The sequence below is a fragment of the Arabidopsis lyrata genome, assembly GCF_000004255.2.
Source record: "Arabidopsis lyrata subsp. lyrata unplaced genomic scaffold ARALYscaffold_5, whole genome shotgun sequence".
NCBI lineage: Eukaryota > Viridiplantae > Streptophyta > Magnoliopsida > Brassicales > Brassicaceae > Arabidopsis > Arabidopsis lyrata.
The window spans coordinates 124,342-138,590 of NW_003302551.1; the positions used below are offsets into that span (position 1 = coordinate 124,342).

The 14,249-nt window shown below is 41.3% G+C and overlaps 5 protein-coding genes across 9 annotated transcripts; 3 read left to right on the top strand and 2 right to left on the bottom strand.

Annotated features, from left to right (window-relative positions):
- Window positions 1–371: 371 nt before the first annotated feature.
- On the top strand, window positions 372–3,030 carry LOC9312804. Its single transcript, XM_002875017.2, has 2 exons — window positions 372–1,737; window positions 1,840–3,030. The coding sequence occupies exons 1-2, from the start codon at window positions 455–457 to the stop codon at window positions 2,693–2,695; spliced, it is 2,139 nt and encodes a 712-aa protein (XP_002875063.1). The 5' UTR covers window positions 372–454; the 3' UTR covers window positions 2,696–3,030.
- Window positions 3,031–3,131: 101 nt separating this feature from the next.
- Window positions 3,132–4,765, top strand: LOC9311132 (auxin-responsive protein IAA32). 4 transcript variants are annotated; one of them, XM_021024522.1, is made up of 5 exons: window positions 3,132–3,562; window positions 3,759–3,922; window positions 4,023–4,277; window positions 4,356–4,464; window positions 4,543–4,765. In XM_021024522.1, the coding sequence occupies exons 2-5, from the start codon at window positions 3,775–3,777 to the stop codon at window positions 4,607–4,609; spliced, it is 579 nt and encodes a 192-aa protein (XP_020880181.1). In that variant the 5' UTR covers window positions 3,132–3,562; window positions 3,759–3,774; the 3' UTR covers window positions 4,610–4,765. The 4 variants fall into 4 exon arrangements, with proteins under 4 accessions (XP_020880181.1, XP_020880178.1, XP_020880179.1 ...); XM_021024519.1 differs by having other exon boundaries at window positions 3,132–3,922; window positions 4,543–4,741; XM_021024520.1 differs by having other exon boundaries at window positions 3,132–3,922; window positions 4,029–4,277; window positions 4,543–4,741.
- LOC9311133 (receptor protein kinase-like protein ZAR1) lies at window positions 4,700–7,380 on the bottom strand. The gene is made up of 2 exons (XM_021024518.1): window positions 5,667–7,380; window positions 4,700–5,581 (listed from the first exon to the last, which is right to left on the bottom strand). Exons 1-2 carry the CDS (start codon window positions 7,135–7,137, stop codon window positions 4,902–4,904), a joined length of 2,151 nt encoding a protein of 716 aa, XP_020880177.1. The 5' UTR covers window positions 7,138–7,380; the 3' UTR covers window positions 4,700–4,901.
- Window positions 7,381–8,195: 815 nt separating this feature from the next.
- Window positions 8,196–11,437, top strand: LOC9312805. Of its 2 annotated transcripts, none has more exons than XM_021026383.1 (12): window positions 8,196–8,430; window positions 8,521–8,619; window positions 8,700–8,784; window positions 8,869–8,938; window positions 9,065–9,125; window positions 9,212–9,265; window positions 9,541–9,697; window positions 9,803–9,896; window positions 10,249–10,358; window positions 10,590–10,696; window positions 10,878–10,988; window positions 11,082–11,437. In XM_021026383.1, exons 1-12 carry the CDS (start codon window positions 8,341–8,343, stop codon window positions 11,205–11,207), a joined length of 1,164 nt encoding a protein of 387 aa, XP_020882042.1. In that variant the 5' UTR covers window positions 8,196–8,340; the 3' UTR covers window positions 11,208–11,437. The 2 variants fall into 2 exon arrangements, with proteins under 2 accessions (XP_020882042.1, XP_020882041.1); XM_021026382.1 differs by having other exon boundaries at window positions 8,217–8,430; window positions 9,800–9,896.
- Window positions 11,438–12,619: 1,182 nt separating this feature from the next.
- Window positions 12,620–13,861, bottom strand: LOC9311134 (reticulon-like protein B15). The gene is made up of 5 exons (XM_021026638.1): window positions 13,760–13,861; window positions 13,367–13,550; window positions 13,108–13,237; window positions 12,961–13,030; window positions 12,620–12,863 (listed from the first exon to the last, which is right to left on the bottom strand). Exons 1-5 carry the CDS (start codon window positions 13,794–13,796, stop codon window positions 12,706–12,708), a joined length of 579 nt encoding a protein of 192 aa, XP_020882297.1. The 5' UTR covers window positions 13,797–13,861; the 3' UTR covers window positions 12,620–12,705.
- Between the last annotated feature and the right edge of the window lie 388 nt (window positions 13,862–14,249).

A 14,249-nucleotide genomic window follows, 5' to 3' on the forward strand; every position in this document is an offset into this window, starting at 1 on the left:
ATAAAAGTGTAGCTAATTGATCATTAGGTTATATTTATGGTTGGCAATCATAAGAAATCACTCTTAACAATAATAAAATTTTATTTAATAAAACATACATATTTGATAATGTGATTAATATCGTAAGATATATGTTTTTTTTTTCGGGAGACTTTAATCTGATTTTCTATTAAAATATCATATATTAAAAAAAAAAAACTGAAAGAAATTGGGCTGAAAGAGAAAGGAATATGTCAATATGACCATAATAAATTGGGTAAATTAGTAAAGCATATACCAAAAATAAGATTAAGAGGAAAAATAAAAAAGAAGAGAAAAAGAAAAAACAGCTGTAGTCTACATTTACATACAAGTCGTGGACTTGCAGCTATACTCTTTCTCTCTCTAAATATCAAATTCCCCAAATTTTTTTTTTGTTTTAATTTTTCCCAATTTTAATTTCTCGAGTCTGCGAATGGAACCACCGCCTTCTTCTCTTTCCTCCACCGCGGTGGCTTCCACCTCTATCCCCGCCGCAACGGCCCCTGTTCCTCCTCCTCCACCTCCTCACGTGACTTCTTCTTACCCCGAATCTCTCGACTCCTCCCCTCGTTCTCGCACCACCGATGGCTGGGATGACCTTCCTGCTCCTTCCGGCGGCGGCGGCGGTAGCGCCGTCTCTTCTAAACTCCGTCTTATGTGCAGCTACGGCGGTCATATCCTTCCTCGCCCTCACGATAAGTCTCTCTGCTACATGGGCGGCGACACTCGCATCGTTGTCGTCGACCGCAACTCCTCTCTCCCTTCTCTCCTCGCTCGTCTCTCCAACACGCTCCTCGACGGTCGCTCCTTCACTCTCAAGTACCAGTTACCCAGCGAAGACCTTGACTCTCTCATCTCCATCACTACCGACGAAGATCTCGACAACATGATCGAGGAGTATGACCGTACCATCTCCGCCTCCAATTCCACCAAACCCTCGCGCCTGCGTTTGTTTCTCTTCACCTCTAAGCCTGAGGCTACTCAGTCTATGGGTCAGATCCTCGAGAGCTCTGCCAAGAGCGACGATTGGTTCCTCAACGCTCTCAACAGCGCTGGTCTCCTCAATCGAGGATTCTCTGATTCTGATGCCAACGTCAATCGTTTGCTTGGTTTGGACGATACTCTTGCTCTCCGCTCTAATTCCGGTGACAACAACACCAATCGAGATGGAGATGACGGCTCCGTTAAAAGCGCCAAGCAACAACAGATCCAGCAGCCTCCGCCGCCGCAAGGAGGCCAAGATGTGAACTGCTTACCGGATTCTCCCATGTTGGATACATCCTCTTCTTTCGGCTCTACTTCTTCCTCTCCCTCTCTCGCCAATTTGCCGCCCATTCGTGTCCATGTAGAGGAACCCGGCGGGGTTAGGACTTTGCCAGATCAGAGAAATCTGGGAATCGAAGAACAATTCGCACGATTCAACGTTGGGAACAAGCATCAGCTACAGGACGACGGATTTGCTGCGATCTCTTCACCACCGCCGATGCCTGTCACCATCGCCCTTCCTGCTGCGCCTGTGAGTGCTGCGGCCGTCTCAAATGAGTTCCAGGCGAGGGTTTTCTCGGACGACGAGAGATCCGATCACGGCGTGCAGGCTGGATACAGAAAACCTCCGACTCCACGATCGCAGCCGCAGAATCTACCGCCTCAGCAGGCTCATCAGCTGAAGTCAAATAGCGGTGGACACGAGCTGCCATCACCAAATTCCGTTTCCAGGTACTCTTTCTTCTTAAATTGGAACTCCATGAGCCTTAATTTGATGCTATAGAGAACTAAGATTGGTCATAATTCTGATTTGTGCTTGTTATAATGCGTCAGTGATAGCAGTATGAGCAACCCAATGTTTCACCAAAGACCTTCTGTCTATCAAGAACCAATTGCTCAGTTGCCTTCTGGCTCTACCGTAGTTACTGGTATGATCAATCCCTCGGATCCCAGCACACTTTTGTCCCAACATCAGAATCAGGACCCAGCCTACATCCTTCACCCCCAATTTGAGCAACAATCTGCACAATCTCAGCCACAACAGCAGCAACAGTTCATACACACTGCTCCTCCTCCTCCTCAATACATTCATCACCATCCGTCTAGCGGCCTTCCTGTTCAGACTTACATCCAGGTTTACCCTTCGCAACAGCCGCAGTCCTTCCACCAACACCCAGGTCGACTGGATCAGCAGCCTTATCCTGTTTATTATGTCACTGCTCCCGTCCCACCTAGGCCCTACAGTATGCCTGTGCCACAATCTCCAAGTGTGAGCGAGGCTCCAGGTTCTCTCCCTTCTAGCACCATGATGCCTCCACCTCCTAACAACCACATGAGAAGTGTTAGCGGTGGCAAACCTGAGATGGGACAGGCTGGGGTTTACACAACAGCCCCAGGTGTGGGCGGTGCTCAGATGGTTCACCAGATCCCCACAAACCAGCAGCAATTCATGGGGTATTCGCAGATCCGTCACCCTCCTCAGTCTGGTCCAGCTGGGAATCCAAACTATGGATATGAATACGCCGACAATGCTCATACACAGATATACTACACTCAACCTCTGGGACATGCACAGTACCAGACAATGACTGGGCCTCCACCTGCCATGGTGATGCCTGATGGCTCTGCTGCTGCTAAGCTTCCAGCTGAGAACATGACTCAACAGATCCGGAGTTCACAGCCATTGTGACACACAAGGAACACAGGAAGATGAACCACAAAATTTTGGAGGAAGCCACGGGTTGGTTTTTAAACATATAAATATATAATTTACTTTTTTCTCTTCTTTTACAAGTTGCTGCATCAAAAAAAGAGTCTGGCGTCATGTTGGTTTGGTATTATGGATTATGTTTAAAAGTGTTGTGTGAGTAAATTATAAAAAAAAAATAAGGAAGTAGTGCTTCTTGGTGGCATTTTACATTATATAGTTGCAATTGATACTAGTGGTGCTTTACCATTTTCGTGGATCTTATATCTTATTATTATCATTCATTTTATATTGTAAATGAATCACTCCTTATCATCTCTCTATCTTGTTTTACTACTAGTTAAAAAGAGACTTGAAAGGCTCTAATACTTTGTTTAGAAAGATTCTGAAATGTTGTGTCAAAACATTTAACAGTTGGAAGAATATATGTCTGGCTTCTTCCTATCCATGGGAGCATAGGTACAGATATTAAATCATGTGTGTGGTCTTGCTAAAGTACACACAACCCTACAACTTCTCAGAGACAAGGTGTGGGTGAAAAAGGTAGTGACAAAAACCACCTGTCTTGCAATTTACCAACATAACTATCTCTTTTGAAAGAGATAGCATTTGTATCTTTACCTAAACACCAAACTCAATCCTTTATCTCTCTCTCTCTATCCATACCTTCGATTCAAGATATTTTACTAGTCTCTCACAAGCAACACAGAGCCTCCCACCTTGAATCGAGTTGCCAATAGTCTCAAATATATTTCTGACAGAGTTCACTGAGTTGAGATGTGATTTTTGTGCATCAGAAGCATTGGCTGGCCTGGTTGGTTTACAAAATCTGAACCAAATCTCTCTGTGGTCAGCTCCCCATCCCTTGCTTCAAAACCAACTGGATCTTAATGGGTTTTTCTTGTCTTCTGTCTCTTTCCTGTCTGCAATTCTGTCTTTTTTTCTTAAACTCTTCTGACACTCTTTTAGCATCAGCTTCATGCTATAAATCTTTATCAATGAGCTCTCTTTCTCTCATCCCACTTTCCCTTCTCTGCATCTGTAGACGTAAAGAAGCATCAATGGACCCAAACACAACTGCAGACTTCTTCCAAGGGTCTTCCAAGTTTCATACATATTACTCGCAGACTAAGAAGGGTGGTGGGGTAATCGATCTAGGCCTCAGCCTTAGCACCATACAACATGAAACTTACCTCCCACCGGCGCGAGGTGAGTTTCTTTGCTGAAGAATAGCCATGCTTTCACCTCATCATTAGTTAGTTTTCTTAATCTCTAATTGCTATCTTCAATATCTATATGTGAAACAAAGTGATAGGTCTCGACGGGTATGGAGAGCTCATAGACTGGTCGCAGCAGCCCAGCTATAGAAGCATTACACAGTTGAAGAGTGAGGACACTGGTCACAAAAGACTTGCCCATGGATATTACAATAATGAAGAAGAGAGCAGAGGAAAATATGCTTATGTAAAGGTAAATCTGGATGGCCTAGTGGTAGGGCGAAAGGTTTGCCTTCTCGATCAAGGAGCTTACTCAACTCTTGCTCTTCAGCTCAATGATATGTTTGGTAAGCAGTGCTCTTACCCCAAGCTTCCAGCTACAAGTATGTTTCAGAAGCTTTTGCCACATTAATTTGAATTTGCAGGGATGCAGACCGTGTCTGGATTGAGGTTGTTTCAGACTGAGTCTGAGTTCTCTTTGGTCTACAGAGACAGAGAAGGTATTTGGAGGAATGTTGGTGATGTTCCATGGAAGTAAGCTCTTGCACTTTCTCTATACAAAAACTAGCCTTTTAAGTATACCACTTTTGTAATTTGCCTGAAACTTGATAGGGAGTTTTTGGAAAGCGTGGATCGGATGCGAATCGCAAGAAGAAACGATGCTCTTTTTCCCTTTTAAGCTTCAAAGTCCAAGCTTCTCCTCTTCTGGGGCGTTCACTGTTTATCTAAGATCCAAATTATCTCACTTGTGGTTCTAATATTCAATATCTGATGTAACGGGAGCTTTAAGCTATAAATACGATTATGAAGAGAGGGACATCTTAATAACCAACCACCAACAAGACTTGGACAAATAAAAGAACAAAATAAAACAAAACAAACGGTAACCAGATTAGAGTCATCAGGCTTATGCTCCAAATTCTTGCAGCTTCATCTTTTAAAACAAGCTTTATGTGCAATCTCTAGATCTCTCAATCCCCGGCCACGGGTAATCTGTCGAGAGTATCAGAAACGTGCCTCATGGTAGGCCTTTTCTCTGGACTGCTATTCACGCAACTGATTGCAATCTTAAGAACAGCGACAATCTCGTCTTCCTTATCTGCCTCAGGAGCCAAACAAGGATCAAGAACATCACACAATGGTTTCTTCTCCTCAATGCATACCTGTACCCACCGCACTAGATCCATTTCCGATGTCCCCACCTCCACTGCTGGAGACCTACCCGCTATCAATTCCAGTAAAATGATGCCATAAGAGTAAACATCCCACTTCTGTGACGGTTTTACCATCTTGAGAGTCTCAGGTGCCTGATAGTAGGATCCAGACGAAGAGTGAGCTGTGAACTCCGAAGATACGCTCTTGTGATGGTGCTGTTGCCTCTCTTGCGGCTGTTGATCCGTTTGGATGATTCTGTTAGACTGTGTGGTCGGAGAAGATCCTCCAGCAATGTTAGCCAACCGTGCTAGTCCAAAGTCAGAGATCTTAGGTTCCATGTCCTGTCCGATAAGAATGTTGCTGGGCTTGAGATCTCCATGGATGTATTTCTTGGGACTAAACTCGTGCAGATAAACAAGCCCTGTCGCAATCCCTTTCACTATCCTCAGCCGTTCAGACCATGTCAACGGAGCTACAGTCACCATCCCCAGCTTTCCTGCACACACACACACACACATTTACAATGACATTACATGATGTAATTGAATGATGCATCTTGAAATGAGAAAAGGGTGACTCACCGTGGAGGGCGGTTGCAAGGTTACCGTTGGAAACATAGTCGTAGATGAGAAGCTTCTCATCCACAGACCAATAATAAGCTCGAAGACTAGCAATGTTAGGATGTCGTATTTTCCCTATGGCTTCAACTTCTGTCTGAAATTCCTTGAATCTCTGAGATCCTCCTTCACCCAATCTCCGGACGGCCAGTGTGAGCCCGTTCTCTAGAACCACTTTGTACACAATGCCGATTCCGCTCTTGCCCAGAACGAAAGCCGAGGCCTTTAGCAGCTCCTCCAGGTTAAACGCAACCTGAGCGTCGAGGGCAACAATGTCGCAATGCTCCACGTTTTCAGATGGCGTTTCGGATTCGTCTTTACGGAAACAAAGACACTCTGCAGCCCTTTTCTTGGATTCTTTCTCGAATCCGAACTGGTTCTCGCGGTTACAAGGGCAGAACTTTGAATAGCAGTAAGTGAAAAGCAAACCCACAAGGCAGATACCAAAAACGTCGCAGAGAACAATGGCAATGACGGCGCTTTTGCTCAAACCACTTGATTTCTGTTTGGTTTCAGAGTTACTAGTATCAGAATCCTCAGGTGGGTTGTTGCTTGGGATAAAAGGGTAAGAGGCATTGAGGCCAAGCTCATATCCTGGGCAAAGGTCCTTCAATGGCGGGCCGCATAGCCCAGTGTTGCCGATAAACGCCGTTGGTCCTCTGTTCATCAGAGCACCAGTTTGAGGAATGGGACCGGAGAGATTGTTGAAAGTGAGATCAATGTAAACCTTTTCAGGAAGATCTCCCAGAGCAGGTGGGATTGAGCCGGTGAAGTGATTATGAGAGAAATCAGCAGTTCCTTGAAGGTTGGAGAGGTTTCCGATGTCGCTGGGGATGGAGCCGTTGAATTGGTTGAAGGCGAGGTCGAGTTTCTCCAGAGAGACGAAGGCTGAGCCAAACCCATCAGGCAAAGCACCAGACAAGTTGTTTCTGCTGACATCGAGTGTTCTCAGTCTGTTGCATTGCAGAATCGAAAGCGGTAACGACCCGTTGAAGAGATTCTGCGACAAATCTAAGGTCTGAAGAAGCTTAAGCTTACCGATTTCGTCCGACAACGACCCATCAAAGGAATTGCCGTAAAGGACTAGACTTTGGAGACCCTGAAGCTGGAAAAGCTGAATAGGCAACGACCCATAAAACCTATTGCTGCGGAGATTCAAGTGACGGAGACTGGAGAGAAACCCTAGAGACGAAGGGAGAGAACCGTAAAGGCTCTTCCTTGGAATGCTTAGAGACACCACCCTGAGTTCTTTGCAAGTAACACCATTCCACGAACAGGCGTCCTCGTCTGATGAGTTCCAATTGCTAAGGGAACCAGTAGGATCATCGTGAACGCTCTGCTTAAACGTCAAGAGCGCGAAGCCTTCGTCGTTTAAGCCACTTATTACAGTCACATTGCAGAGAAGAGCAACGAAGATGATCAGCGAGGCAAACATTTTCAGATGCAAATTAGAACAAAAAAGGCGAGTGTTTTAGCAAAAAAGCAAGAGGAGTGTGAGTGTGATGGTGATGGAGTGAAGAGTAAAGTGTAAAAGAATAAAAAAGATACTCTCTCGTTGAAGAAAAAAGAGGAAGAAAGAATACAAAAGGAAGAGAGAGAGAGAGCTCTGTTTTTGCATTGGGAGAAGAGAATTAACAAAGAGAGCAATGACCCAAGTTTTGTGAAAAAAGAGGTTAAAGTTGGACTAAAGAGAAGCCATGGCGAAGTAATCCATACGCTAATTTGACCACTAATCCATTTTTAACATGTCTGTCATTTATAAGCTTTTCTGACCAAAACCATCGTAATCTCTTATCTTATGTAAAAAATGTTACTAATTCAGAAGCTTTATTCAAATAGTTACATCTTTTAAATACCTTTTGTCATGATTGTTGTTTTATACTGAAAAGTAATTTATTGGGGTCCTTTAATTGATCTGTCAATTGTCAATGTAGGTAACATTTACAGTGTTTGTCCTTTTCTATTTATCTATCTTCTCAATACACTAGTATATGACTAGTAACATTTTTTAATGCATAGTTGATGTTGCTGCAGCACGAAACTCCATGTAATACCAACTGATACAGATTACTAGACCATACTCTTTTACAGTACCAACCAATTGAGAATTAAATCACAGCTCATCTTACTTATATATATATATATATATATATTTACTTTGAATTAGTACCTTGGTACAATATTTCTTACCAAGATTAGGATTCATATAGTCAGAGTTTTATATTTAATGAAGAAAGAAATGAATGGTAATTTGGTTTTGATTAGTTAAAGGGTAAAATGAGAGGACATGTGTACAAACTTTTGTCCGGCCCTTATTGTCGTTATGGTAAAATTGTCGATAAGTAGACTTGGTGAAGTGTCATGTTTCCTAGTTTCTTAGTATTGTATAGAGAGCCCCAAAAACCCAGAGAGAGAGAGAGTGGGCCTGTTATCTCCTCACGGGGACTATCGGCGACGACTCCGAGGGAGCGCGGGGGGCACAGAGTAATAAATCAAACATTTCGGGGTTTTAGCGTAATATACAACTATTTTGGGGCACAAATTGTAAATATCGAATTCTACACTGGGGGCGGCTAATTTCCGGCACGATTGATCGATCATCATCAATGGGAGGAGACGAGAGAGAGCGAGAGAAACAATGGGAGAGGCTGCGATCCGTACCATCGTCGAAGCCATTCACTCATCTCCGACGCAGGCCGTCGTCTATCTTTCCGGCGGTGCCTCTCTGGTTTCACTCTCTCTCTCTCTCTCTCTCTTTCTTTGTGATTGATTCGTATGCGATTCACAGTCTCAATTTATACTAGATGAATTCTCTCAGGCTTTAGGTTGGTTGATGTCTGTTCCTGGAGCTTCCAACACGCTTCTCGAAGCCGTGGTTCCTTATTCCAGAGTTTCTATGGTCCAATTACTCGGCAGGGTTTGTTCATAACCCTCAAGCAATCGTTGTTTCTCATCTCTCGATTATCGATCAGCTGATTTTGTTCGCTCTCTCATCAGGTTCCGAGCCAACACTGTAGCCAAGCAATGGCCAAGGAGATGGCCTTGTTAGCCTACAATCGGGCGCTTAAGCTCTCTAAACCAGGTTTACTTTACACTTTCTCTCTTTCTTCACTTCACCATCCTTGTTATACATAGAAATCCTGGAATTCCTTAATCTGGTTGATAGGATATCCGGTTCTTGGTGTCGGTTTTACGGGATCATTGGCAACTTCTCCTCCTAAGCGTGGGGATCACAGGTTTGTTTCCTGTTCTTATAATAATAAACTTGTTTGCTTGAAATGAAAGCCATCACAATTAGCTAGTTCTAGCATTGCCGCTTATGCTTTCTATTACTCATAGTTTTGTTTGTTGTGCGCGAGTAGGTTCTTTTTGTCTATGAGAGCATCCAACCGGATTTGGGAATCTTCAGTCACTCTAACTAAGGTCATTGCAACCTTCTTTCTCCCCTATTACTTTACTCTTTAGTATCCAACTACTCATGTGTTTTATCTTATTGTGGAATATTTTAGAACTTACGGAGCCGAGAAGAAGAAGATAAGGTGTCAAGTTGTGCACTGATCCAGGTTTGTTACCTAGCTAATTACAATCTAGTACCTACCTTGGCCTTTGCCGTCTGATTTTCCTTTCTCTAGCTTTTTAGGAAAAAAGAAAACTGACAAGGTAGTTTAGTTACTGGTACTACTAACAAGAACCTGCAGACGTTTCTCTTTCATAATTCTGTAATACTAAGACTATATATTCTTCTGGGCCAGTTTTTATCCATACTTCTCCAAAAGCATTGTTTTCTGAGGTTCATCATGGACTGAGTTCTTAAAAACTTTTCTGGTCATTATCTTAGGCTATGGCCAAAGCATGCCAAGTTTCTGGGACACTTGACTCTGGCTTGACCGAGTCTGAGGTGCCTTATGAGTCTGAAACCCACTTTACTGAAGAACAAGAACTAGAGCAGCTTATAAATGGGCACTTGTGCTGTAAGATTTATCCATTTTCTGGGGGTAAGATTTTGGTCATTTGTCCCAATGAAACTTACAACTTTTTATTTAAAACTTAATCTGGCATTTGTTGCCATTAATTATGTTGTTTTAACTTTGTGGCAGAAGCACATGGGTCTGATGAAGATAGAAAGATTATACTGCCTGGCTCTTTTAACCCATTACATGAAGGTCATCTTAAGCTGTTAGAAGTTGCTATGAGGTAAGCTAGTATGTCTTTATTATTTGCTTAACGAGTACCTCTTTCTCTTTCAGGTGAACATGTTTATAAAATACACCGTGGTTAATGTTAATCATTGTGTATAACTTGAGTCTTCTGTGTGTCTATTATTGTCTTTTGACTCTTTTCTGTCTCTCTGTGTCTTAGTTAAATCTGATATGCTATATTATGCAAGATAAGTAGTAAATGATAATTTCTTTCGCTGTGCCCACATGTTGTGATTGTGTGAATTAATTCCGTTCTTGTTTGGAGAGGCCTCTGGTATTTTGATAATTGTCCTTTTTCTCTGCAAAATAAAATTTAAACAATCTCACAAGCAGATTTGTTGATGCAGAGTTTGTGGGGGCGGGTACCCATGTTTTGAAATATCTGCAATAAATGCCGACAAACCACCGCTTTCAGTTACACAGATTAAAGATCGTGTCAAGCAATTTGAAGCAGTTGGTAGGCGGGATCTTTATTTTTCACTCACTATCTATTTATCTTTTCAGTCTCGTGCACCACTTTTTTGGCATCTCTAAGTTACAACAATCTTATGATCCATTTGTTTCCAACTAGAGGAAGACCAATCAATTTTGTGATCCAGATTCGAGCTATAAATGTTTCCAATGCATTTTTTTTTTTGTCTACATGCTTGTGCCATCAGTTGATATTGGTTTAGTATTCGGTTGGCAGGAAAGACAATAATAGTTTCAAATCAGCCATACTTCTACAAGAAAGCTGAACTCTTCCCAGGAAGCAGTTTTGTAATTGGCGCTGACACTGCAGCAAGGCTTGTCAATGTATGTAAATACTGAACCGTTTCCTGATCCTCTTTTTGTTTGTTTTCCTTAACTCTACAGTTAGATTTATTTACTACACTGTTGCGGTGAGCGACCTGAAGCTTAATAAGACGTGTGAAGTGCTCTATTACCTTCCAATTCCACACTATCAAAGAAGATTAATAAACTGGATTTCTTGCAGCCAAAGTACTATGAAGGAAGCTACAAAAGGATGTTGGAGATACTTGGTGATTGCAAACGGACAGGTTGCACTTTCCTTGTTGGTGGCCGCAATGTAGATGGTGTATTTAAGGTTTGACCTAAGCACTAGAATCTAGAGCAATACAAATTTACTCCCTTTGAGAGTTGTCTATAAGCCTAATGCCTTATCCTTGCTCATCTGCAGGTTCTTGAAGATCTTGATATTCCAGAGGAAATCATCGACATGTTTATCTCAATTCCAGCAGATATATTCCGGATGGATATATCCTCTACAGAGCTTAGAAAAAAACAAGGGGGTATTACTTCATAATACACGAAGTAATGACCGTTCAACCCGCATGAAAGTCTTGGCTTGCAAGAAAATTTCTTTAGTGCAGTTGCTTTTTGATTTGATCTGTATTGTTCCATTCTATTCGTTATTATGGAATGCTTACATATTGTACAAAACAAGCTGCATCAGCTTGGAAAGGGAAATTTTCTTTGTTCTTGCCATGCTTGTGAAAAAATAAGAACCAACCTTCTTAGCTTGGTTTTATGTTTTTTCTGGCACCATAGCATGTTGCAGTTGCCTCAAGCTTTCACTATCCAACCCAAGCTTGATTTCTCAAAAGAATAAGATAGAAATCAATCAAGAACTCAGTTATGCAGGTACACTGCTTTTCAAGGAATGGGAAGAATGTATTCCCCCGTGAGGTAATGATCTCGATTGCTTTTCCATTTCTGAGTATAACAATCGCATACTTGTGTTAGTTCTCCATGAATGCTAGATACTTAGCAAAACAAATTTCTTATTCTAAAAACTCAAACCAATTTGATTGTTGCTCTTAAATATCTAGTTCTGCATGTTATCTTCTACGAGCACAAGTACGTTGCTTCTGTGTCTGTGGTGGATTCAGCTTCAATGCAGCCACAACGGCGTGCTTGCAGGAAGTCCCGCCTCAGTTCAGTATATACTGCAACGGTGGCGGAAGGAGGTGTGAAACATCTCCCTGTGGCAGATTTTGGGTCATGTCATGTGGACATAATGAATCCGGATCAATGGTATAAGAATTTGCACAGAAGAGTGATGAGGTGCAGAGTTGCCTGGGAAGCGTTAAAACTTAAAAGTGTGCGAATATTTGTGAATTGTGACAGAGAAGCCTTGCTAGATATTTACCACTACTAGGAGCTGATTAGAATCTGTAATCATATTATCCAGGGTTCTTTCTAGCTAATTAGTGCAAATCTTGTAATAGATTCGAATGGTAGAAAAATGTGATGTTTCACAGGTTTCCGCAAATATAACATTTTAAAACTTCGTATGCGATCACCACTATTCATGCATACATTATGCTCCAGTTCTTCATTTTTGTTATTGGGCTTTTTCAATATATGGGCCTAAATCAAATGGAATTAAAGTTCTTTGTAGCCCAATGGGCAGTATAAAAGTCAGCCCAAACGTGACACGCGTGGTTGTCGCACTGCGAAACGCAAGTTTCTTACCTACTCGCAGAATAAGCGCGTCGACGCCACCTCCAAGAAATTGCTGTTTTTCGTAGAATTTTAAAATTTCGCGCGTGAGGATCATCATTCTCAGTTTGAGGCAACAACAAACCAAAAAAATGCAAACTTTTTGAGGGAACATGGATTTTTTTATCTTGTGTTATCACTGTCCAAGAACTCCCAAAGTTTTATTATTTTCTGTTTCTGATAAAGTACTTGACCCTCACATGATGTGACAAATTAGTATATGTTTTCATCCTTGTTACTACTAGGAATGTGATAATAGCATATATAGAGGTGAGGTTGGCTTTCATTCCGGTCATGAACTACTCCACCTTGGGGGCCCTAGGAATTTTAGAGACAACTTTGGTTTTGAATACTTCAAGTAACTTGTCCTTCTCTTCTGATACCTTCCCCATGAAACTGTCAATGACCTCTTGAAATTGCATGTACAAAACCGGAATCGTCATCGAGCAGACTAAGCCTGGAAGGGCGTGGTTATTATTTAGTTATTAGAAACAAATACAAGGACGACACAAAAAAATACAAGGAGATAACAGGTCAGTTATGTGTGGTCTTACATATATACAAAATTGTGAGGAGGCTGATGTAGCTCCCAATGATGTGTATGGTGGTCACATAAAGGATGGTCTGCCACATGAAGTTTATAAATGAATCTTTAAAATTGTATGGAAAACTAGAAAGGTGTCGAGTAGTGAAAGATTCACCTTAAGAAAGGTTTTGTTGTCTTTCCCATATGCAATCTCATACATCATAAGGAGATGGCCCTCCATCTTTAAAAACAAGGCTTTAAGTGGGGAATCTGGTTGATTTAGCTCTTCTGGAGTGGGAGGTCTCCTGTGTAATTAAGATCACAGAATTGGTGAAACGTTAAATAAGCTGGCTCTACTGTAAGTTGTTTTTCTTTCATGACTTACTAAATGGTAAAGATGTGTATATATATATATATATGTATTTGGTAGGTACCAAGTGAAAAAGACTTGTCCGAACTTGGCCCAAAGGAAAAGGAGGAGCATGAGGAGTAACAAGATTGAGCAGAGAAGCGGAACAAATCGAGCCTCCATGATCTCTAAGAGGAACCAGAAAAGTGTGGCCGTTACAAGTGTTATCCCCGAGTTTATCCTGTCCTTCCACTGACATAAATCCCCCACTGCAACAACATTTCCCAATTGGTTAGTCTCTTCTTTGATTAGATCTTGTTTCCTCTAGAAGAATGTCAGGTCTTTATCATATTTTACAAAGTGAGAGAATTGTGCATGGATTCACATTCAAAATGTATTAGTAAGTACTAAGTACTAGAGGAGAATAAAGAGGCTTTTTTTTTTATAAGAGAATGATAATCGTAGATTATGATGTCACCTGCTCCATCGCCAAGTATTTGATCCACAAGAGACATTTTGGTTGTGTTGTGATAATTCCTTAATTCTTAAAGGAGACCTGCAATTTCCTTAGACCATAGACTATAGGGATTATATAAGTAGAATAAATCAACCATTTAATCTCTCTTGTCAGCTTTTTTTTTTTTGGCATGCTTTGTAGTCTTAACTCTTAAATCTTAATTAAACCATAATTATGGTAGCCTTTAATATCCCAAAGGCCAAGTTCACAGAGATGATGATACATGTTCTATTTATTCATGCAACATATTCATTTTTTTTTTTTTAAACAAAAGATTATCTTCTATTCCATTATTAGTCTATTATTAATACGCGTTGATTTATTTATCATTGCATGCAAAATTATGGTAACACTTTTTAATATTTAGCTAGATTTGGTTTTCTAATTTTGTTGTGTATAGTTATTAATATATAGATTACGTTTTTTCATTTTATTTCTTTCCATTTTAATT

Excerpts from the sequence above, each read along its gene's own strand:
- LOC9312804 (XM_002875017.2), top strand. The coding sequence starts at position 455 with ATGGAACCACCGCCTTCTTCTCTTTCCTCCACCGCGGTGGCTTCCACC. Across the intron at positions 1,738-1,839 it reads TCACCAAATTCCGTTTCCAG|TGATAGCAGTATGAGCAACC; the intron begins GTACTCTTTCTT and ends ATAATGCGTCAG.
- LOC9311132 (XM_021024519.1), top strand. The coding sequence starts at position 3,604 with ATGGGTTTTTCTTGTCTTCTGTCTCTTTCCTGTCTGCAATTCTGTCTT. Across the intron at positions 4,278-4,355 it reads TCAGCTCAATGATATGTTTG|GGATGCAGACCGTGTCTGGA; the intron begins GTAAGCAGTGCT and ends TTGAATTTGCAG. Across the intron at positions 4,465-4,542 it reads GTTGGTGATGTTCCATGGAA|GGAGTTTTTGGAAAGCGTGG; the intron begins GTAAGCTCTTGC and ends GAAACTTGATAG.
- LOC9311133 (XM_021024518.1), bottom strand. The coding sequence starts at position 7,137 with ATGTTTGCCTCGCTGATCATCTTCGTTGCTCTTCTCTGCAATGTGACT. Across the intron at positions 5,582-5,666 it reads CCTTGCAACCGCCCTCCACG|GAAAGCTGGGGATGGTGACT; the intron begins GTGAGTCACCCT and ends GTGTGTGTGCAG.
- LOC9312805 (XM_021026382.1), top strand. The coding sequence starts at position 8,341 with ATGGGAGAGGCTGCGATCCGTACCATCGTCGAAGCCATTCACTCATCT. Across the intron at positions 8,431-8,520 it reads TTTCCGGCGGTGCCTCTCTG|GCTTTAGGTTGGTTGATGTC; the intron begins GTTTCACTCTCT and ends GAATTCTCTCAG. Across the intron at positions 9,698-9,799 it reads GATTTATCCATTTTCTGGGG|AAGCACATGGGTCTGATGAA; the intron begins GTAAGATTTTGG and ends ACTTTGTGGCAG.
- LOC9311134 (XM_021026638.1), bottom strand. The coding sequence starts at position 13,796 with ATGTCTCTTGTGGATCAAATACTTGGCGATGGAGCAG. Across the intron at positions 13,551-13,759 it reads AATACTTGGCGATGGAGCAG|TGGGGGATTTATGTCAGTGG; the intron begins GTGACATCATAA and ends ATGTTGTTGCAG. Across the intron at positions 12,864-12,960 it reads CCTCACAATTTTGTATATAT|GCTTAGTCTGCTCGATGACG; the intron begins GTAAGACCACAC and ends ACGCCCTTCCAG.